This window comes from Scyliorhinus canicula, chromosome 18 (assembly GCF_902713615.1).
Source record: "Scyliorhinus canicula chromosome 18, sScyCan1.1, whole genome shotgun sequence".
In the NCBI taxonomy this organism is placed as follows: Eukaryota; Metazoa; Chordata; class Chondrichthyes; order Carcharhiniformes; family Scyliorhinidae; genus Scyliorhinus; species Scyliorhinus canicula.
In genome coordinates this window covers 25,578,950-25,603,179 of record NC_052163.1, presented here as the reverse complement: position 1 = coordinate 25,603,179, position 24,230 = coordinate 25,578,950, and the positions used below count along the sequence as shown (strand labels likewise).

Below are 24,230 nucleotides of genomic sequence, written 5' to 3'. Positions count from 1 at the left end.
TTTACAGCTTAAGCCACAGTCTTTATTCTGCCCAACAAAAATTCTGTGTTAACATCCCTGATGCTAGAGAAAAGTAACAAGGGTTTTAAAGTTCTCGCAGTACTAGGCAGATACTGTTTTTAAGAGTTAGAAGTCTGGCCATGATAGCTGATAGCGGCGTAATCCATGGAAAATATCTTGGAGTTAAAAGAAAATCACAAAATAAATGTAACTGTAAATGCTACACTCGTCAGGCAAAATGTGTTTTGTCACTCGTCATCATGCGTCTGTTAATTAACATGAACGGTGTTGTGCTTTTTGTAATGTTCCTGCAATTTCAAACTGGAAGTTTAAATAAATAATTAAGGGGCAATTTAACGCTGCCAATCCATATACCCTGCACATCTTTTGGGTTGTGGGGGTGAGACCCATGCAGACATGGGGAGAATGTGCAAACTCCACATGGACAGTGACCCAGGGCCGGGTCCTCGGTGGCGTGAGACAACAGTGTTAACCACTGCGCCATCGTGCCGCCCTAAACTGGAAGTTTTAAAAAGTTTTGGGCCCAATAAAGATTGGATTAAATGCTTTGTATGCTTTCTGGTGACTAGGGCAAACGGACCTCCAGCTAGAAATAGGACAGTACATGTTTCACCTCAAAAATAACACAAAACTACACATTCATCCCTGTGAAAGGGTTAATAAGATACTCATTAGTGTTGAACAAAAACATTTGTATTATCACGGGGAGTAAAGCTACAGAACAACTGTGAAAACAAGGCAGATTATTGTGAAATTGGAATCATTCCAAATGAAAATGAATCCCTACAGAAGGTGGTCAAACACATTACCAAGAGCATGAGTTGAGGTGAATGCTGTGCAAATAACTCAATGACCCACAAAAATGGAGTTACCATGATTGGATATCTTAATAAGCTATTGTAAACAGCATTTCAGCTGAAGTTTTTTAAAAGGGCAATGAAGCCTAGATTCGAACTTTGTGTGGGCTGCAGTCTTTTCACGTTATAATCATTCTGTTGTTCCCGTCCAGCTGAGTAATGTTGCTGGCGTTTGAAGCTGCAGACAACTGGCCCAGGATTTTGAAAAGTACAACATTTCTACTGAACCTTCTGGATAGAGACGTAGCAGACAGCAGGAAATTCCAAACACAAGTACTTGCTATGAGAGACAGGAAATCTTGTTTTGATGATTTCCTCAAATTCCTTGTTAATAAAATTTTATTTGTGTAGTCATTAATGAAAATGAACTCAGAATTTAATCATTTTGCATAACTATTCCCAGTACAGGGAACGTCTGTCAAAGGAGCTTCCTGTCCACACATACATCACTTACCACTGTGTACCCCTCACCCCCAATCCCCCGCCTCCCACCAGGAAAATAACATGTAAATTCTCGTTTTCATAAACTCGGGTGAACTGCAATTAATTTTGATGACTTGTATTGAACTAGGTATGCGTTTAACCTTATAAGTTCTGGGAGAGACAGATTAAAAGGATTTACTGTAAGAACATAGGTGGAGGACCCTGCTAAGTATAGCTAAGGACAAGAAGTCTGAATAATTAAATTCAGGGGTCGTGTATTGAGTGACGTTGGAAACGATGGTGAAAGAAAGATTAATGAAATAAAAAGAGAAGCTGTACTGAGCAATATGAGCAGTTTGGGACTGCAATGCATAAATGCACTAATTAGAGTGGAGGGATTTGATATTTTAGCCTTTCACTGAAACCTTGCTTCAGCTAGGGTGGGACAAGTAACAAAATATTCCTGGCTATAACATTTTCAGGAAAAATACCAAAGAAAGAAAAGGATTGGTCTTTGTTAATGACAGACCTGTTGCCAACCATTGAAATGAAAGATTTGTAACAATGGCGATCCTTAGACAGACTCTGTCTGGGTTGAGTTAAGCAATAATAAAGGAGTTAAGTTGCCATATGTGGAATGCATTATAGACCACTATGGTGGGAAAGAAATTGAGGATGGGATTTGCAGCCAGTTTAATGCTATTTGCAGCAGTAGTCAGTAGCTGCGGATGGACAAACGTTTGTGATCAAAATGTGGAGAGGTTCTTAAAGTTGCATTGAAAATTATTTCCCTAATCAGAGCGTTGCAGGATGAGCTTAAAAGGGAGCACTGCGGGCAGCACGGTGGCGCAGTGGTAGCACTGCAGTCACACGGCGCCGAGGTCCCAGGTTCGATCCCGGCTCTGGGTCACTGTCCGTGTGGAGTTTGCACATTCTCCCCGTGTTTGCGTGGGTTTCGCCCCCACAACCCAAAGATGTGCAAGGTAGGTGGATTGAACATGCTAAATTGCTCCTTAATTGGAAAAAATGAATTGGGTACACTAAATTTTTTTTTTAAAAAGGAGGCAATGCTACTTCTGGTTCAAGTTAATCATTTGGGCAAACTAAGGGACCTGAAGGTATGAAAGTTCTTAGATTATGGCTTGTTTCTGAATTTGGTTCACAATGAAAATGAATGTCGAAAAATGAGAGTTGAAGCTAAAGGTGTCGCATTGGAAATGACATAGATTCAGTAGGATAAAAACGGTCCGTGCTTAGATTAACTGGTTGAAAAACGATGCCAGATCAAGCAGTGGAGATATTTAAATATTAAATGGACAGAAATACATGAGGACATTTGAGAGTGTGGGACCCAGATGACTGAAGGAACAATTGCCAATGGAGGGTAAAGTACAGTGGCTGTGAGGGGGCGAGTTGAACAATAAGTGGAAATGGAGTTAGGGGAATATATAATTTGCAGAAGGAAGGTCAGGATGTCGGGCTGGAGGAGGTTACAAAGATAGGGAGATGCAAAGTCATGAAGAGATTTAAGCAGAAGGATGAGAACTTTAAATTAGAGGTATATGGGGACAGGGGGCTATTATAATCAGTGAGGGCAGAGATGATGATTCAACAGACCGTGGTATTACAAACGATTTGGGTAGCAAAGCTTTGAATGAATTGATGTATACTAGAGAATGGAACATTGGAGGCCAGTCTGGAGAGCCAGAGGAATAGTCAAGTCTCAAGGTGATAAATATCTAGGTGGATGTTGCATAAGTAATCTCAACAGTACAGAGGCGATGGGAGAGTTCAATGGAGGGGCTGGAGAGGTAGAGCTGAGTATCATCAGTGTACCAACGCCCTTTATAATCACATTGAAATGAAAGATTGAAAGCAGGGCCGGCTCAAGGCACCGGCAACTCGGGCAGTCGCCATGTGCTAGGGGGCGCCAGACTCGGGTCCCGCGCATGCGCAGTTGGGCCGGTGCCAACCAGCGCATGCGCGGTGGCCGCCCTCCCCCGCTGTGGCCGCCCTCCCCCAGGGGAATGGGACAGTTCAGCGCCGACGTTTCAGCGCTGCCGTTTCAGCGCCTGGACGTTTCAGCGTCAAAAATTTCAGCGCTGCCGTTTCAGCGCCAAAAATTTCAGCTGGCCAGCGCTCATTCATTCACAGGTCACTTTACAAGCGCAACGAGATTAACAGGGGAGCCAAAAAGCTGCAGTGCAAAGGTGGTGACACAGGTATACTTAGAAATAACACTTAGTTATTTGGCCTTTTTTTGGAGTTTTATTACTGTGTGCTAAGTGGTGTGCAGAACCCAGATACAGAAGCCTCACCCCCAAGGTCTGCTTAAATGTCATGTCTGATGTTTTTAAAATTTGCTTCTCTTTAAACATGGGGATAAAAATCCCATGCTCTTTAAACATAGGGGAGAAAAAGCTGAAACTGTCAGTGAGAGTTTTGAAAAACCCTCCGTTGAACTACATGTCATCTGGTGTAGGTTAGAAAACAATTTACCATCTGCTCATGCGGTTTCAATAATCAATAATCAATTATCACTCCCCCCAAGGACTATTATTATGACTGCATCCCGCTCCTTTCATTCTTTTCGTCTCTCTTGAGGGTGTTATTTCTAATCATGGTGCACTCTGTTGGTCGGGTTAGTTTCCCGGGGTCCCCCTGGCTGGGGCTGGCCCGCCCCCCCCCCCGCGGGTCCGCCCCCCAGGCCCCGCCCCCCCCTCCCCGGCCCCGCCCCCCCCTCCCCAAGGGCGCCGAAGTTCAGCTTGCCCGGGGCGCCAGCAACCCTAGGGCCGGCGCTGATTGAAAGGAAGGATGGGGACCATTTTATGAAGGAAGGCCAACTTATATAATTGAGCATGGGGAAATGGCAATGATACTTGTGAAATACTTTGCCTCAATTTGCATGTGGAAGGTGAAATTAGGCCTGCAAAAACGTCTATGCAAGATGTGGAAGATTACTGGTTATAACTTGCAAAAATAAAACTCCATTAAATATAATGAAATTGGATTTAAAGGAAAAAGAAAAGAAGCACCTGAACACTGAGGGACCTTTGTGGGTGGGGGAGCGCGGAAGGTGTAGATAACAGAAACACTAACCATCTTTAGTCAGTTTGTGGTAAGTTTTGAGGGTTGATTTCCCTGTATTAGGGGTCTTGTTGCCAGAAATGCAGAGGATTTCTGGCCCCTTCCTCAACTCTTCCATGGTTCTGACGCATTTTTCCGGTTCAAATTCATCATGCATTCAGGGCGTGCTCTCTAGCATTCATTTACACGACAGAGGAGGAGCTCATCACTGCTAACTGGTAAAATCCAGTGAGGTGCAGAAAGTGAGATCCTTTCCCCCTCCCTTCCTCATCGCGCCTTCAGCACTCCTCCCCAGCCGCAACTTGAGTAAGTATTGCACACGCCACCTCTGTTCTCACTCGCGATCAGTGATACACCGGTGGGAAGTGGACTGATTCCTATAACCTTGTGTCCAGCCCTCATTCAAATGCAATGGGCAGCCTTGGCAAATGGAGCCGTGATCCTCGAGGTGATGTGGGGGGGGGGATTGCGAAGTAGCAGAGAGAGAGGGAGGGGATATTTCTGAAATTTGTTTGGTGCAGGCATCTGATAATAAGCCTTTCTGCCCCATTGTCCCCTCCCGCCCTCCTCGCGCTGCTCAATTACAGGTGATGCAGTGGAGGCAATTCTAGGCCTAGAACTCATAATGTCCTGAACAATTGTACAAGTTTGGGTTAATTAGGAATAGTTATTGTGGACTTGGATTGGGACTAACTTAAATGAATTTTTTGAAGAAATTACAGAATGAAAAAGTGAAGGGAATGCAGCAGGTATGTGGATGAATTTTCAGAATTTGATAAGGGAGCACATGTGAAACTAGTTACAAAAAGGAGGGTGTCCGGTACGAGAGGCGTGTCGATGATTGGATAGAAAACAAAAATCAGCGTTTTCAGATTGCTAGGATTTGGATTGTGGACTGCCCAAGGATTTCTTGTTTGCCATTTATATAAAATGGAAGAGGAAGATTGGTAATTACTTGGAAAAGAATATTAAAAGGAAAAGCAAGGGGAACAGATTTGAGTAGATGACTCCAGTGGAAGAACTGGCACTAGTACAGGTGCAGTGGACAGAGTGGCCTCCTCCTGTCTGTGAAGTTGATGAATTTTATCAGCACAGATAAGACCAGATTGTAACCGGCCGTGGATTTTTAACTTGCTCTTAATTATAATTTATTGTTAGCTGCCATTCAGTAGTATTTCGAGAGAATGAGAAGTGACCTTTTTGATAAATCACCCTCCGTTGAACCGAGTCTCAAAGTGAAAGGCAACATGCCAGACAACTCTGTGAAAGTACAGTAGTTGAATCCATTCTATCAGTCATAAATAAAGTGAATGTGGAGATTCTATCTTTTGTTATTTTTCATCATACACAGAAGCACTGAAAACTCAGTGGTTTCTTTTTCATGGTCTGTTTGCAATTAGAAGACATTTGTTTGAAAACCACTTTATTGCTTGGACTATGATAACTGAAGTAGAGTCTAAAAAGAAATATGCTCACCCTCTCTTCAGCAACTGCACTGTTCAACTCTAACCTTCTATTTGCTTCAGTCCCAGGATACTCCAGGTTTTCAAGCGGCTTGGCCTCCACTTTCCTTCCCATGAGCCACCTGGATCACCACAGCAACAGCAACAGTGTACTTTACGGTCAACACAGGTTCTACGATACCCAAAAAGGCAAGTAAAATATCCAGCATCAACAAATACATTTTAGATGTGGCTCACAAAATGGTAATGCCAATAACATCGCTATGTTTTAATTATACTGTGTTTCAATTGAACAGAACTAACACTTAACTATTGCAATTATAACCATTTATTTATCTAGCAGAGTACTGCGTGTATCATTTCCAACCAGTTGGGAGCCTAATTTTGGCCTGCAATGCGGCATTTTGTTTTAACCAGAAATATTCAACCTAAATATAGTTGCTGCATGTGTTTACTAAACAGTGCCTAATGGATTATTTCATTGGGCTTTTAGTTGTCATCTTGCATTTTACCACTCATTTCAAATAAAATCCAGGACTTTGGAAAAAACAAAGCAACCAGAAGAAAATCTTATTTATTCATGATGTGTAGTAAACACTAAAATTAGAGTTTAATTGTGATATTTAGGTTAATGGTATACCACATATGGTTTGTAAGCTGAAATCAAATTGGTGAACATTTGCGCAAGGCGTTTAGCTAAATACCATCCTGCCTGTTGTTATTGGCCTGATCAGGCATTCTATTCAGGTAGCATCTCTATTAGTTTCAACTGTACTAAATGCTGTCAGTATTTACGTTTTACAACTATGAGAAATGAGCCTCTGAAAGACTTTGGATGTTTCCCTCCTTTTTCCCATCTCCAGAGGGAGGTGAGTCATGGCAATGTACAGTCCTGCAGTCGTTGTCAGCCCACACTACGCCACCCTATTGCCTATTTTTCATATGTCTTTGGATGGTGGCTTGTTGCTAAGCTGTTTGCTTTTAGGAGGTGGGTGGCATAGCAGCTGAACCTAATCTTAGTTTCACTTGCTGTCCTAGCTCCTACCCAGACAGCCGCACAAAAAAAAAAAATCACCATTGAATATCTACTATTGAGTTGGAATCCTTTATTCTCCCCAGGTTTAGGGACATCTAAAGTACCTTCATTGTCATCTAGACTGAAAATAACACAAACCAAATTTGAACCGAGTTTGGGGCGGCACAGTGGTTAGCACTGCTGCCTCACAGTGCCAGGGACCTGGGTTCGAATCCAACCTTGGGTGACTGTCTGTGTGGATGTTGTCCTGTGTTTGCATAGGTTTCCTACGGGTGCTCCGGTTTCCCCCCTACAGTCCAAAGATGTGCAGGTTAGGTGAATTGGCCATCCTATAATTGCCCAAAGGTTAGGTGGGGTTACGGGGATAGGAGCAGGGGAATTGAGCCCAGGTAGGGTGCTCTACCGGAGCAAGGGCCGGTGCAGACTTGATGTACTGTGGGAATTCTATGAAAAAAACTGGACCCTCCTGGAGCCGTAGTGTTATTGCCCACAAAACACAGTGGTTTAGAGTCGATTGTTAATTCAAAATTGTTATTTGCATTCCAAAAATTTAAATTTCCCGTATTTCAATTTAAGCAATGTAAATAAAACAGCACTGTAGGCTCTTTGTGCAAAAAAAATTCAAATGAACAGATTATTCAAATGAAGTGACTTCATATTAACAATAGACTGCACCTACCAAACCATTAAAGGAGGCCAAATGAATGAATTTCCTGATTGGAATTGAACCCAAGTCATGGCAATAGAGATGCCAAACTCAATTCATTCCACCGGGAAGAATGAAACACATACACAAGGCTGTGCACTTCCAGCATAGAAAATTTATTCATCATGAATGTTGTCCACTGTCTTTCTGTTTGCTCTGTGCCGTTTCTTGTCTACAGAGAAATCAATAAAGTAAAAAAAAAAGAGTAGGAGAGAGGTGAAGCATAGAGGCAGAACAACAGGAAGAAGGAGACTGATGGAGAAAGAAAGGGGAAATTCAAGTCAAAACGGAAAATGAAAGGATTTGTTTCAAAAAGGAAGTATTATTGAGTGAGAGCCCTGACATGTTTCACCATGAACAAGAGTGTGCGGCCGTGATGTTTTGCATCTAGTCATGCAATTAGAATACATAGAAGTCAAACAGCACATAAGGAGGTGATTCGGCCCATCGTCATCAACTTTCTCTTGGAAAGAGCTGCCTAATTAATCTCCCTCTTGTTCTTTCCCCATATCCCTGAAATGTTTTTCCTTTCCACATTCCCTTTGGAAAGTTACGGTTGAATCTGCTTCCACCGCCCATTCAGGCAGCGCACTCCAGATCTGTCGTAGCAGCTGCCGCCACGGGAGGTTTAGCGGCGTAATAAAAAGTCCACTGACTTTAATGGGGCCGGACGATCCCGGTGGTGGGCAGGACTGGAAAATCCCACCCTCAATGTGTAAAACAAAATTAGCTCCTCATCTCCTTAGGTTCTTTGGCTAATTACCTTAAATCTGTGTCCTTTAATTACCAATCCGCCTGCCAGTGAAAACAGTGAGCTCCTCACGTACGCGATCAAAACCTTTCGGAATTTTGAAAATTTCCGCTTGGGAACAAGCCCAGCTTCTCTAAGGCTTCACAGAACTAAAATCCCTGAATGATGGAGTAAGACAATCAAAGCTCACTGTTAGGCCATATCGAGGGGGGGGGGGGGGGCAGATTGTCTCGTGCCTTAGACATACATGTTGTCATTGTTTTGTCTGTGAGAGATGTATTTTGTCCCCTCATATTTGACAGGTTTGTCCGAGGGGTTTATAACTGACAAGCATTTCCTTTGTTTGGGCAGTGTCCAGTACATCGAATTCACTCCCACATCCTCAAATTTGCTTTTAAATGCTTCAAGAATAGAACGCAGCAAAATATTAGATGCATCAGATAATTCCTGTTGTGCCAAAATCTTCAATGACCATTTTATTTTCATATTTCTTTAAGCAGCTTTTGGCTTAAGTGAGTCTCGTCTTTCAGTAATAACAGGCCCCAAGGTGCTACACAGGAGCGTTATCGGGCAAAATTTGACACGGAGTCCAAATAAGGAGATATTTGGACAGACGATCAAGTGTTTGGTCAAGGAGGTAGCTTTACGGATTGTCTTAAAAGAGGAGAGAGAAGTAAAGAGGAGAGAGAGGTTCAGGAAGGGAATTCCATTGCCCAAGTCCCAGGAGGAACGGTCACCAATGGTGGACTGACTAAAATTGAGAATGCGCGAGAGGTCAGAATTGGTGAAGTGCAGAGATCTCAGGGGTTGTAGAACTGGAGGATGTTATTGGGTGAGGAGGGGCAAAGCCTTGGAGGAAATAAAAAATTGATGTCAAGCCCGTCTTCATTCAAGTTCAAATCCTGGTCTGCGCTGAATTAACTGATTTGGGCAGGCTGGCAGTCTCTTACTGTCCCAGGTTAGGGAAGGATAAATTGTCTAGGCCTCCTGCTCTTGCTGGTGTGGTGTATGTGTTTCATCTTGCTAAAACAGGGTTAGGTTTGCCTGTGACACTTCCTGTGGACAAGTAGCCTACCGAACATCTGTCCATAATAAAGGGAAGTCTCTGAAGAGCACCTCCCAGAATTTCCCAGTATATCCCAGAAGCAGGCATTCCGAAATCCACCAAAGCTCCCACATGAGTAATGGCCACTTGGGTGAAATACGAGATGTTTTTGAATTGTCCTCCAACACAAGAGTTCTGTGCCTTCAGGGAGAAAAGGGGAAGTAGAAAAATGGCAGAGAAAATGTTCTAGCAAAATATGTTATATAAACAAACAACTATTCATCACGCAGTGGTACAGAGTGACCTAAAAATGTGGGTTTTGAGTTGAGCAGCAGGTAAACTATGCAAGTAAGCAGAATAAAGTGTCGTTGTTGACGATGATATATTATCATACACCGATCTTATGAGGTTTTTCTCAACTTGCAGATGGTTTCTACCTGAGGAATTTACCTGGACAACCAACCTTGCTCTCGACCAATCACAGCTTTCCTTCCATTTCCCGAGCCGCACCCAGCCACCCCATTGGTTCCTGCAGCCGTGACAGAGAGTTGAGCCACTCCCACAAAACGATCAAGGAAACTGACAGACTCCTAACTGCGAAGGAAGCTAATAAAGAAAGAATGAGTAAAAATGAAGCCAATTCAATGAACAGTCAAAGGACACATAAGGAGCGACATTCAGAAGAAGATGGAAAAGACAGGCATAAAATCGTGCTGCCCCTAATGCCAGACGTTAGATGCAAAGAAGACATAACAAATATGCATAATAGCATGTGCGAAAACAGAAATAAACACTTAAATAGCTGTTTAACAAACTCCAAAGTTATGAATGGAGATTCCAATAAGACTTTATTAGCAAGCTGCACTAATATTGGTGGGATTTTACCGAGGCAAATGGACATTCATACCCCAGGCAGGTGTACCAAAGAGAGCTTAAGGTTTGAGAGGGACTTCCGAGAAAATGGTCCCTCTGGTCCAATCCACATCGAGTGCTCGGACAGTTGGCAAACTCCACACCATTCTGTTGCGTACTCTGTTCCTTCTTCCCTGTCCAACATTCCTTCATCATCTAACACAGCCTCTGGAACATTCCCCTGTTTGCAGGTTCATTCCAACTTAGACCTTTTTTACCCTACTCAAGATAAGGCCGGCAGGGAGCTGAAAGTCACTGGGCCAACATACGTGCCTTCGGTGGGACACTTCAGTGACAAAAGTCGACCATTTCAAGTCGCGGCAGAGAACTGCAAAGTCAACAGAAATATAGGGAAGGATAAGACGCACGACAAAAGCACAGAGAGGTCTGAAATCGGGACAGTTCCGAACTCGCACACACCTCTGAAGCTAGACGGGAAAGGAATGGACTGGCCCCACAATTCAGCCATAAAATCCAAACAACAGTGTGATAGCAGCACTGGCGCACAGATGGTGATGCCCTTCACACCTCAGGCAGCCAAGGGCCCCTCAGGGAAAGGTAGCACTTACGTTATGCCGCAGTCTCAGGATTGTTTCTGTTCGAAGGAGCTGGAGACGTGCTGTGCCAAGCTCACCCACTCCAGTTACATGCTGGACCGGGAGCATGGCAGTGATGCACATGAGAAAGCTTCTAAAGACTCACAAGGGCAAAAAGTGGCCAGGATACGGCACCAGCACCATAAGCTTCCTGAGGTGGAGCACATAGGAAGTGGTTCGGAGATGAAGAGAAGGCCACCGGAGCTCAGTTGTATGAGCTACAATGGATCCCACATACCTTCATGGCAAAGCCCTCAGATTCCACTGGGCGAGGAAAGGAAAAATTCCTACCTCGACCCTTTTAGTTCCAGTTTACAGCAGGCGGCAATGTTGTCACAAGGATCTGTGCTCAACCAAGACATGTTAGGTCAAACCGATGAAGTCTCAGCCATGAAGAGTTTGTTAAAATACAGCAGCTCTTTCCCCCCCGGCACGCAGGCGTTGATTGTTGGGCAGAAGACCCCTTTCGGAGGACTGGGAAACATTCGAGCCAGCTGTGTCCATCAGGAGATTAAGTTCCAAAGTGGGAAATCCAACCTAGATTTGGAGCGTCCAGACTGTGTCAAAGGCAGGGAAAGTGAGTCATCTCAGGGTGACGGAGAGGTCCGGCAGCCTCCGGTTGGCATCGCAGTGGCAGTCGCAAGACAGAAAGACAACCATAACAAAAATGAGCTGCCTTGTAGTGCTGAGTCCAGCAGACAACACAGGCACATTCCTGGTTTAAAAGGTAGGAGACTGCATGTTAAATACCTGAATAAGTAGTCAACCAGTGCTCCCGTTGGCAATGTGGATTAATTAAAGAAAATATTTTCTTAAATGTTATTGTTCTGTGGGAATTCTGGTAAAAGCTATCACGTCTGCCACCCATCTTTCCGAGTGACAGATACTTGGGAATATTTTAAGTACAGTGTTCTTATTAAATGCCATGGTAGCACAGTTTTGAATTCCCTGAATCGTTTTGTATTGGAGTTGCAGTTCAATTCAGGTGGCCTTGCTTTGGTTGCTTCAGCTTGAGTTTATTAGACTGAAATGATCCAGCTGCAGGTTTGAAATCTTGACATTGCGCAGTTCAACCTATTTGAATCACAGCTCTCAGTAGCTGATTTTGTTGTACTCGAATGTTAGCAGTTTGGACTGACTGTCCTCACTCCCAGAATGAAGGTAATTTGTGCTGCGTACTGACCACAAAGTGTCCAAAATAAGATCCCCCCCCCCCAAGCAAAAGTTGTGATATGCCTGTTTGAACGTCACCGAGCATGAGTTGTCACTTGTAGGAGGTCATCAAACCTCCAGTTGAAAATATAAATGATTAGAATCTTTAGAGCACTTCAACTTGCAATCAAACAGGAACTCCACATATGTTTGCAATTCTCTGTTATCAATTTGCAATGAGTTTTCAGTTTTTATTGCCTTTGCACAGATGTTTGACCCCAAATATACTTCTTATAAAACCTGCAAAGAATCTCAATGCTGGAAAGTTAATTCCTTTCACCATCGTTTTTCCTCCGCCGTGTTATTTAAGTACTTAGTCCAGCGAAAGCTAGATGTGGAACTTGAATTTTTCTCTTTGCAAGTTTGTATGTGAAGTAGCCCCATAAACATCACAAGTAAATCATCAGAAATCTTCCACAAGGCATCACACATGTGTAAATATTCTGTGCCAATGACATAGAATTATACTGATGCAGTTGCCCATCACGCATTGTGACTAAATGTCAGAAAGTAGCTTTCATTGAGCACCTTTTGTTGACAAGTAAAACATTTCGATGTCCTTTTGCTTTTAGTAGAAGTCAGGATAAGCTGTACCACTAATCAAATTGTCCAGTCCTTCCCCCAGTGGGATTTCCAGTCTTGCTGATAATGACCCCCTCCCAAGTGAGGCATGCTCCTCAGTGGCAGAGGGTTGGGGGCGGGGCGGGGGGGGCAGCGCTGGAACATCCCGCTCTTGTATAAGTTTTTCATTGGTGCCCTTTGATATTGGTTAGCTGCAAATGATACGTTATCTTCAACAGGATCATCACGCTCCGCCTATGTCATTGACCTGGAAGCAGAGGAAGAAAACAATCATTTCCGTGAGGAAAGAATGGGTCTCTCGCGTTTGGACAGGGAAAGGGACCACTTACTACGGTAAGATCTTTAACGGGTTAATACAACGGGTGCAATTCAGCGATCGCGTTACGCCTGGCGCGCTGGGTGAATCTCTGGAAAGCCCCAACTTGAGGTCTGCGCCGTGCGTTGGGCCAATCGCTGCGTGAGATCCACTTCTGCATATTTCTCATTTAAATACCCAGATGTAGGATTCACTCGGCGCCCGGGAGTCGACGGTCACGCCTTTGATATCTCGCCAGGGCGCCATTTAGCGCTAGTGTCCACGACCATGGACCAGGCATGACGGCACCTCGGAGTCCTTGCAGGCCATGTGAGATCCTGACTGGGCGAGATCCAGATCAGCACATTAAAAGTGCAATTTAAATATTCAAAATCGGTTTCAGGTTAGGTTTTCCCGACTCCTGTGTGGAATCAGAGGAGATAGGGGAAGCATTAAATGGATATTTTTCGTCAGTGTTTACACTGGAGAAAGACAATGTTGTCGAGGAGAACACTCAGGTTCAGTCGACCAGGCTAGATGGAATTGAGGTTCAAAAGGAGGAGGTGTTAGCAATTTTAGAAAATGTCAAAATAGATAAGTCCCCTGGGCCAGATGGGATTTATCCTAGGATTCTCTGGGAAGCCAGGGAGGAGATTGCAGAGCCTTTGTCCTTGATATTTATGTCGTCTTTGTCGACAGGAATAGTGCCGGAAGACTGGAGGATAGCAAATGTTGTCCCCTTGTTCAAGAAGGGGAGTAGAGACAACCCTGGTAATTATAGACCTGTGAGCCTTACTTCGGTTGTGGGTAAAATGTTGGAAAAGGTTATAAGAGATAGGGTTTATAATCATCTTGAAAAGAACAAGTTGATTAGCGATACTCAACACGGTTTTGTGAAGGGTAGGTCATGTCTCACAAACCTTATTGAGTTTTTTGAGAAGGTGACCAAACAGGTGGATCAGGGTAAAGCTGTTGATGTGGTGTATATGGATTTCAGTAAGGCGTTTGATAAGGTTCCCCACGGTAGGCTATTGCAGAAAATAAGGAAGTATGGAATTGAAGGTGATTTAGCGGTTTGGATCAGTAATTGGCTAGCTGAAAGAAGACAGAGGGTGGTGGTTGATGGCAAATGTTCATCCTGGAGTTCAGTTACTAGTGGTGTACCGCAAGGATCTGTTTTGGGGCCACTGCTGTTTGTCATTTTTATAAATGACCTGGAAGAGGGTGTAGAAGGATGGGTTAGTAAATTTGCAGATGACACGAAGGTCGGTGGAGTTGTGGATAGTGCTGAAGGATGTTATAGGATACAGAGGGACATAGATAAGCTGCAGAGCTGGGCTGAGAGGTGGCAGATGGAATTTAATGCGGAAAAGTGTGAGGTGGTTCACTTTGGAAGGAGTAACAGGAATGCAGAGTACTGGGCTAATGGCAAGATTCTTGGTAGTGTAGATGAACAGAGAGATCTTGGCATCCAGGTACATAAATCCTTGAAAGTTGCCACCCAGGTTAATAGGGCTGTTAAGAAGGCATATGGTGTGCTAGCCTTTATAAGCAGGGGGATTGAGTTTCGGAACCACAGGGTCATGCTGCAGCTGTACATAACTCTGGTGCGGCCACACCTGGAGTACTGCGTGCAGTTCTGGTCACCACATTATAGGAAGGATGTGGAAGCTTTGGAAAGGGTTCAGAGGAGATTTACTAGGATGTTGCCTGGTATGGAGGGAAGGTCTTACGAGGAAAGGCTCAGGGAATTGAGGTTGTTTTCGTTAGAGAGGAGAAGGCTGAGAGGTGACTTAATAGAGACATATAAGATAGTCAGAGGGTTAGATAGGGTGGACAGTGAGAGTCTTTTTCCTCGGATGGTGATGACCAACACGAGGGGACATAGCTTTAAATTGAGGGGTGAGAGATATAGGACAGATGTCAGAGGCAGTTTCTTTACTCAGAGAGTAGTAGGGGTGTGGAACGCCCTGCCTGCAACAGTAGTAGACTCGCCAACTTTAAGGGCATTTAAGTGGTCACTGGATAGACATATGGATGAAAATGGAATAGTGTAGGTCAGATAGGCTTCAGATGGTTTCACAGGTCGGCGCAACATCGAGGGCCGAAGGGCCCGTACTGCGCTGTAGTGTTCTATGTTCTATGTTCTATGTTCCTGTAATTCTCCCACCCACAAGACATGAAGCCGGAGCGAATCACTGGTTTGAAGTGTGGATGGACTGCGCTGAACGATCTGGCAGGAATCACACTGCATTGCATTTACTGCTGGAGGCCACATTTAGATATTGTTTGGGAGAAATACACCCAATAAATATTTGGCTGGCCTGGCTTGCATTAATTATGCTGTTACCTTATAGATCATGAAGTGGAAATGCTCATAGCTGTGGAGAGGTCCATACACCCGATCACTTCAGCTTCCAAATGGAGAAAGCCGCGGCTGGATTCTCCGACCCCCCCGCCGGGTTGGAGCTTCGCCGGGAGGAGGCGTGAATCCCACCCCCGCCATCTCCTGAAGTCTCCGGCACCAGAGATGCGGCGGGGACAGGACTCGCGCCGCGCCTGTCAGCGGGCCCCCCCCCCCCCCCCCCCGGTATTTCTCTGGCCTGCGATGGGCCGAAGGCCCGCTGCTGTAATGCCGGTCCCGCTGGCGTGAATCAAAACACCTCCCTTACCGGCGGGACTGGCGGCGCGGGCATACTCATGGGTCCTGGGGGGGGCGCAGGGCGATCTGGCCCCGGGGGGATGCCCCCACGGTGGCCTGGCCCGCGATCGGATCCCACCGATCGGCGGACGGGCCTGTGCCGTGGGGGCACTCTTTTCCTTTTGCGTTGGCCATAGCCTTCACCATGGCCGACGTGGAAGTGATCCCCTCCCCTGTGCATGCGCGGGGATGACGTCAGCAGCCACTGACGCTCCGGCGCATGTGCAGACTTCCGCCGGCCAGCAAAGTCCCTTCGGCCCCGGCTGGCATGGCGCCAAAGGCCTTTCCCGCCGGCCAGCGGGGCGCCAACCACTCCGGCGTGGGCCTAGCCCCCCAAGGTTAGGGCTTGGCCCCTAAAGGTGCGGAGAAATCTACATCTTTGGGGCGGCCCGACGCCGGAGTGGTTCACGCCACTCCATCCCGCCGGGACCCCCCGCCCCGTCGGGTAGGGGAGAATCCAGCCCCTGTTTGGTGACAAATTACCAATAGAAATAAGTCAACGTGGGAAAACTTTGGGCTGGATTTTCATTCACGAGGTGGCTAGCAGGAGTTGGGACATTTCCAGGCTTGGTCTGCCAAACTCAGGAGAAAGTGCCCACAGAGGCGGGAGTTTTGTCCTGTGGGGTGGGTGCTAACAGGAGTCGGACCTGGCATCCCTAGAGACCGTTTGGATTCAGCCACACGGGCTGCCAAGTGCCAAGTTAGGCTGGTTAAAAGGCCCGCCTCGGTGCTCTGCGACTTTGTTCCATTTATTAGAAAAACAGTAAGGCCCTTTTGCTCTCACCTCTTGACATCCCATTACCATTCACATACTCCCCCTGGCCCATCCATGCCAATTCATGCCACCTCATACCTCCACCAACTTCCCATAGCTTCTCATTCCCTCCGTGCCAAACTATGGCACTTGCATGTCCATTAATCCTATCTGGGCTCCCACCCAAACCTCATTATTATCCTTGTCTGAAAGTCCAGACATCCATTTGTCTGCTGAAAAAGCTGCATAGCAGGGAATGAGTTGTTTGATTAACAGCTCTTTCTCTAACATCTATTTTGTAAAGTTCACAATGTGCATTGACACAAGATAAAGAGGTATCAAGTGTTTGTAGTTTCTGCTATTGGTACTTTAAAGGTCGGGATGATTGGCAATTGTGTAGGGCTGTAGTAAAAATAGTTTTATTTGGATGAAAGATGTATCTCAATAAACTTGTTAAAATGTTTTCCACAATGCCATTCTTACTGTCAGGTTCTTTGGTTCTGCACAGAATGTATACTGAGTGAATGGACACGTGCGTGCCATAGGTTGGCATGGAGGCTATGAGGAGCTATTGGGTGGAGGGCTATAAGTTGGCTTGGGGGGAGGAGGGTGCATGGGTAAGATCTTTTAAACTTGCCTTGCAAAAGGTTATCTCATCCAGACAATGATTCATGCCAACTCTGAGGGATTGTGAACCATGGGTCCTTGAATAGCTGGCCCGCCTCCATGAAAAGCCGGTCCCCACGATGGAGCTGGACAGGTCAGGAGCGTGCGGGGCAGACTTGCGACCCACAATAGCCTGTGCCCTTTTCCCACACTGGTGAAAATTGGGTCCCACTAGCAGGCAGTGGGACTGGGAATCCTGGAATAGCTTCCCGTCGGCAATTTAAAAACATCTCCGGACATTCCCCTCGTGGGAAAACCCAGCCCAATATCTATCCATTTAAAAGATAATAATGGAATGGAAAGGCTGGATTCTCTGGTCCCCCAGCCGTGTGTTTCCCGCCGGCGCGCCATTCGCTGGCGGCGTGATTCTCTACTCCCGTCGCTTCTCAATGGGATTTCCCATTGAAGCCATCCCACGCCATCGGGCGACCCATGGGCGGGGCGCACTACCGGCGGATACAGGGAATCACAAAGACCAGAGCATTCCAGCCAAAGTCTACACTTTCCTAATTATGGTCTATTTGGTGACTCATTACAAGAGCGAGATTTAGATGTAAAGATTAAAGTGAAATACAGTGATATCCCAAAACAAGTGGGTGGCTGGCTTCAAAATCATTTTCCAAGTTTCAAAAATTGTGAGAAGGAAAAGTGTGATTTCTTCAGTTCATTCCCGGATGAAATAAGGGCATCGTTGGTAAGGCTAGCATTTATTGCCTTTCCCCAGTTGCCCTGGGATAGGTGAGGGTGAGTCTTTCTTTTGAACTGCTGCCGCCCATGCATTGAAAATGCTCTTTGTATGTCAAAGACGACTTGATTGTCACTAACTCAAAATATTTTCATCACATTCAGAGAAAACAAGGAACTTGTGGAGTTTGCACGAATCCGTCCAGGTAGTGGTTGTCCTGGAGACCTAAATCCGAATCTGATGGTCACCGGAGGATCCTCCTTACAAGCTAACCAACTGGGAACTGATCCCAATGCACATCCTCACCTTACGCCTCCACATTGGCTTCCAAGGACAGGCAGCCCCTCTGTGTGGATGGGTGGGCATTCATACGGTCAGTCTTGCCATCTTACATTTACGAAATAGCAATGTACAAGTTCATGGGCTCAAATTGACCCATGACTAGATCACCTTTCGCACTGTTATCCAATGCACAGCTGACACAAATTGCATTTGTTATTCTTTACCCTTAAAACCAGACAGCGAGGTTCACTTTGACTAACTTTTGGCTTGTTTGCATGAAAATAAATTTTGAGTAATATTCGGAAGGGAAAAGTAACCAACAAAAACGAGTTGAAGGGATGCACGGCTTAAAAAAGGTTGGCAAGTTTATTGGCAAGTGCGAAATGGGGGTTGCCTGTATGGGAAATATAAACCTTGTCAACACCTGTATCGTTGATATCCTTAAACATTTTCATCAGTGGATCAATCCACCTGTCTCAGTTTGAATATCCATTGGCTCATCTATCGATAACTCCATCTCCTTGATGGTGGAAGAAGTTTACGATTTGAAAGTGTGTCACTAAATAAGAAGGAGCTTTGGTCCAGGTACACAGGAGAATTACCACACAAATATGTGACGGGAGCAAAATATAAAAGCACAAATGAACCAGTCATGAGAGAAAGCCAATGGTGAAATCATGTGTGGTTACAACAGCCCAAGAAAACATTCTGACATCTGATGCAACTGTTGAAGAGAAGAGCAACTTTTATGGAGAATTATAGTTGGGATGGAGCAAAAATAAAACGCCACATTTTGAAAGTGAATAACATATTATTCATGCTTCAGTCACAAAATGAAAGACACCCTTTGTCAAGTGAGAGTCTGGGGCTACATTCGAAATGCATATAAATGTGAAGGAAACCAGGAGGTTCAGTTGGTACTGTCAGCTGCTTAGAATGTACGCAGGCCAATTTCCACATAAAAACAGTTGTACAAATGCCGAAGTTGTCTCCAGCCACTGAAATTAGGTGCGAGGACATCTTGTGACTTCAAACTTGATATTTGCCTTAATTCTATCCAGGCGAGAGAGATTGTCGGAAGGTTCTGAAGGATTAATCACAAGAGTTCCGAAACAAACTGAAAATGTGCTTGGGTACAGTTTCTGTATGATGAGTGCAGTGGGCACACACCTATTTACCACAGTCCAGAGAACTGGGAAGACACTAGGCTTGTGTTTAGCTCAGTGGGCTAGCAGCTGGTTTGTGATGCAGAACAAGGCCAGCAGCGCGGATTCAATCCCTGTACCAGCTGACCTGAACAGGCAGCAGAATATGGCGACTTAGGGGCTTTTCACAGTAACTTCATACTTGTGACAATAAAAGATTATTATTATTGTGGGCCCCAGGGATACAGGTGAAGAATGCAGAATCTAAGTCTGTGCAGTAAAGAAAGGGGCCAGCCTCAAACGGAATGTTTCTTGGTGTCGCCCGAGTGCTGTTTTGCTCCTGTAAAGTGTGGCTCCAACTTTTTTCATGGAAAACTAAAATGGTGGTGCGGCCAACTCTTCTCAGTTCTTTGTGGACGGTTCAGGAATGTAATGGGGAACATTTTCGTGCCATGCTGTAATGACACCCTGGGCAAGTGCGCAGTCAATTCCAGCCCCACAGTCACGACTCAAGTGAATTAATCAAAAACTCTTATAAAAATTCCCAAAATCTTTGGCTCTTAGCTGCCCAATGATTACTGTGTTATGGGCCAGAGTTTAGAGAACACCAAAGTGTATCATGGAGTTCACTTGACCCACAACTTTTAATAGATTTCAGTTATGGGGAGCACAAGGGTCCACTCTACAGGTGTGATGCAACAGAGATCTAAAATACTTTTAAAACAAAACAATGTTTATTCTATGAATCCAGTTTGCATTTTATAAACACACAGTAAACATCTTAGCAACTATCAACTCAAATACTCCCCCCAAAGAATACAGTACTCTATAAGTAACCCTTAATCTTTCCTATCAACATCCATAAGACAAATATCCTCTTTAACAAAGATAGCAGATTTAAATTCTATACTGAGAGCAGTTATCACTTTTAAATTAGCAAGTGATCTGACAATATTCTTTACATGCAGAGAGATCAAAATTACACCTTGTTTGGCTGGATGCAGCTCCAACTCTGAAAATGAAACTAAACACACACTGTAGCTGCCAGCTCAAAAATGAAAGTAACGCAGACAGACAGCCCAGCTCCACCCACACTCTGACATCACTGCAGCTATTTGATAAACACCCATTTCTTAAAGGTACTCTCACATGACAACAGCCACCAGGTTTGTAAGTTGAAACACAGTAACTGTTTATTTATATCAAGGATCATGATGAAATATGCAGTAAATGCAACTGAATAATAACAAGCTAACCTATTAACTCCCTTTTACTGTTCCACCCTCTATCCACACATACAAGACAGACAAACACAGAGGGGGGGGGGGAGGGGTGAAAATAATAAGGGTGAAGGTCAAAAGGTAAGAGTCTTTACTTCAAATGGTGGTGTGCCGCCTGCATTCTTGTCTCTGGTTTACAGCCTGCAATGATCTTCCTTGCAGTTTTGCAATATTACTCACAGCTTCTGGAGAGGTTCACATCAAGCGTTGCTTCCAGGCCTCTGCCTTTCCTGGAGAAATAATTGGTTGGTTCACACCAACCTTTTCTGCAGAGAGTTGGTTCTCACACTCGCCCTTTGATGAGAATTAGCTGGGTATTTCTGGAGAGAGTTATCAAATTCTGAATCTTTCCTGCACGGCCTGCAATGGTTCTCCTGTGAACCGATTCATCCAGGCTTTCTGCCAGATCAGGAACACAGTCTTTCTGGATAAAAAAAAACAAAGTGGAAAGAGAGTGGGTCTTCTCTCCAGGCTGCCCAACTGAAACTGAAAGCTGCTTCGGTCCCTGAACCATTGGATCAGATCCAATCACCACCTGTTCCCAGGCAGAGCACAGCCTTTCGGCCAATTCATTCCCCACCAGTCGCATCAACCAAACCAAGTCATCACTGAGGCTAGCCAGTTTCCAATCACCAGTCTAAAACAGCAGAACTTTCTGGATTCTGCATTTTGAATTAAAGGTAAAGGCCACGGCACAGCTTCCTTGTGCATGAATTAAGATGGGAGGCTGCCTTAAAGACGCATGTCCATAAAAACATCCATGGATCAGAAATGTAACTGAAAAGATAAAACAAAGGGGAAAACAAGGAAATTGACATATATAAACAAATAAGGAACATGAAGGACCCGTACAATGCTCAACTCCATACATCCTCACTTTTTATTGTGTTGAAAGCTTTGCAAACATGGAATCATAGAATCTCTACAGTGCAGTAAGAGGCCATTTGGCCCATCGAGACTGCACCGGCCCTCTGAAAGAGCACCCCACCGAGGCCCTATCCCCGTAACCCTGTAACGCCACAAAACCTTGCACACTAAGGAGCAATTTAGCATAACCAATCCACCTAACCTGCACATCTTCGACTGTGGGAGGAAACCAGAGCACCCAGAAGAAACCCACGCCGACACGGGGAGAAAGTGCAAACTCCACACAGACAGTCACCCGATGTTAGAATCAAACTCGGGTCCCTGGCACTGTGAGGCAGCAGTGCTAACCACTGTGCCACCACGCTGCCCTCGTGCACATAGATTGAGCATGCAGATTGCATACAGAAATATAATGAGTGTATATTATTATCCACAAAGAAAAGTGACCAGAGAAAAAAAAAAGGTTTGTCAAAACCTGTTACTGACCTAACCTTTGTTTTTAATTCATAAATGGAATATGGGCATCATTGGCTAGGCCAGCATTTATTGTCCATCTCTTGATCTGAGTAGCTCGCTAGGCCATTTCAGGGGGCATTTAAGAGTTAACCACATTTCTCTGGATCTGGCCAGACCAGGCAAGGACAGCAGATTGATTTCCTTCCCGGAGTGAACCAGATCGGTTTTTACAACAATCGTTGCATGGTCATCATTCGACTATTCATTCCAAATTTTTACTGAATTCAATTACACCATCTACCATGGTGGGATTCGAACCCAGACCCCCGGAGCATTACCCTGAGTGTCTGTATTTCTAGTCCTGTCAAAATACCACGAGGTCACCGCCTCCCTCAATGAAAGTATTATTTCCTTCCTCAAGGAAAAACATTAAAGGTTCATAGAATTTACAGTGCAAAAGGAGGTCATTCGGCCCATCGAGTCTGCACCAGTCCTTGGAAAGAGCTCTCCACTTACATCTACACCTCCAACCTACCCTTGTAACCCAACCTAACCTTTTGGACACTAAGGGGCAATTTAGCATGGCCAATCCACCTAACCTGCACTTTTGGACTGTGGGAGGAAACCGGAGCACCCGGAGGAAACCCAGGCAGACAAGGGGAGAATGTGCAGACTCCGCACAGACAATGACCCAAGCCAAGAATCGAACCTGGGACCCTGGAGCTGTGAAGCAATCATGCTAACCACTGTGCCACCATGCCATCGTTATATTGGGTTGAACAGTTCTCCAAATTCTAGCTTTCCAAAATGGTCCTCATATCTCACTGCATCTGCTGCTAAAGTAATCCAATCATTAGAATCCAGGAGGGTATCTGATTACCACTTGCACAAGATAATCCTTTTTGCTGGAGCACACTTATATGAGTGAGGCAGTTTTACTCATTACGGAATTTGGAAATGCGTCAACTGGATTGTCGAAAATGCATCACGCACAAGTGTTTCGCTTTTAATATTGAACAGTGCCCCAAGCAGATGATTAGAATATGTCTTGGATTTTAGCACCCTATAATGAATTACAAAATGTTACTGATCAGAAACAGACCATTTGACACAACTAGTTCGCATTGTCATTCTTCTCTGCGGGAACCACTTAATTCTGACCTAACTCTCCAGCTCACTCTTCCTAGACTCTTAATATTCCTCTTTTCAAGCAACTATCTAATTCATTTTCAAATAATTTATGGATGCCGCTTCAACAATGGTTTGTGGTGGAGAATTATAAAAACTAATCCTCTCAATGTGATGGCATTTCCTAATTTGCTCCTTAATTCATTTTGTGATTATTTTAAATTTATGTAATGCTTCTTTAGCTTCTTGTCCTCCATCATCAGTTAATAACCTTTCATAATTTAACATCAGAGGATGCGAGCGTAAAATTAATTTTCGGTTTAAACTGATGTACTCCAAATATTTCCCCAATCCAAAGGAATATCTTGCGTTCCGCTACTTGGTAAAAGCGATTTATTTTCTGCTGCATCATGGACCGTTACTGCCTTTCATAACCATTTCTGTTTCACCGAGAGCCACTGCCTTTTATAGTCATTTCGAATTCATTGAATTCCTCGAACTTTCCCATACAGACATAAAGAATCAGAAGGATGCCTGTATTATCTTAAAATGCCAGTGGAACTTGTGTTGACATCCCGACCAATTAACATTGACCCTTATTTAAGTTTTGGAACCAAGTCAATGCGTTGTGGCAATCCAGTAGCAAAGCCAAGTAGCTCTTGTATACTTGTACTGCGGACAACTGAGCAGCGAGCCCACCTCGCTGCTGGAGCCTGAAGGGACGGACCTGTCACTGGGAGCAGAGACCCTCCATGTCCCTTACCAGGGAAAATGATCCGGGATGAACGCAGGGAATCTTTGCATTTCCTGTGCTGATGCCATGTGTAGTTTAACTGGTAAAACTCTCATCGATATTCCTGCACTTTCTTGAAGATCCCTAAACCTTCAAGCTCTCTGAATTTGGATAGAAGGGGCGTGCCCCTTGCACTGGGCAAACAGAAACCACATCGATGCACATTTTCAGTGGTTTTGGAAACACCGGTAACGATTGCTTTTTAATAAATAAATTATGAGTACCCAATTCTTTTTTTTTTCCTAATTAAGGGGCAATTTAGCATAGCCAGTCCACCTAACCTGCTCATCTTTTTGGGTCGTGGGGGTTAGACCCCCGCAGACATGGGGGAGAATGTGCAAACTCCACGCGGAAAGTGACCCGGGGCTGGGATCGAACCCGGTGCCAAGAAGCAGCAGTGCTAACCACTGCGCTACCATGCCACCCAATATGATCGATTGCTACATGAATCCACATATCGCTGATCAAAATTATATTTTTTAAACCG

General features: G+C 44.8%; 1 protein-coding gene across 2 annotated transcripts in view; it reads left to right on the top strand.

Moving 5' to 3' along the window:
• The window catches only part of bahcc1b (BAH domain and coiled-coil containing 1b), a 274,089-nt gene that overhangs the window by 107,406 nt on the left and 142,453 nt on the right, over positions 1-24,230 (top strand). For both annotated transcript variants that reach the window (XM_038777298.1, XM_038777299.1), the window contains exons 4-7: positions 5,915-6,040; positions 9,816-11,624; positions 12,910-13,024; positions 17,957-18,165. In XM_038777298.1, coding sequence (XP_038633226.1) covers positions 5,915-6,040; positions 9,816-11,624; positions 12,910-13,024; positions 17,957-18,165 — 2,259 coding nt within the window. The remainder of the gene's footprint in view (positions 1-5,914; positions 6,041-9,815; positions 11,625-12,909; positions 13,025-17,956; positions 18,166-24,230) is intronic.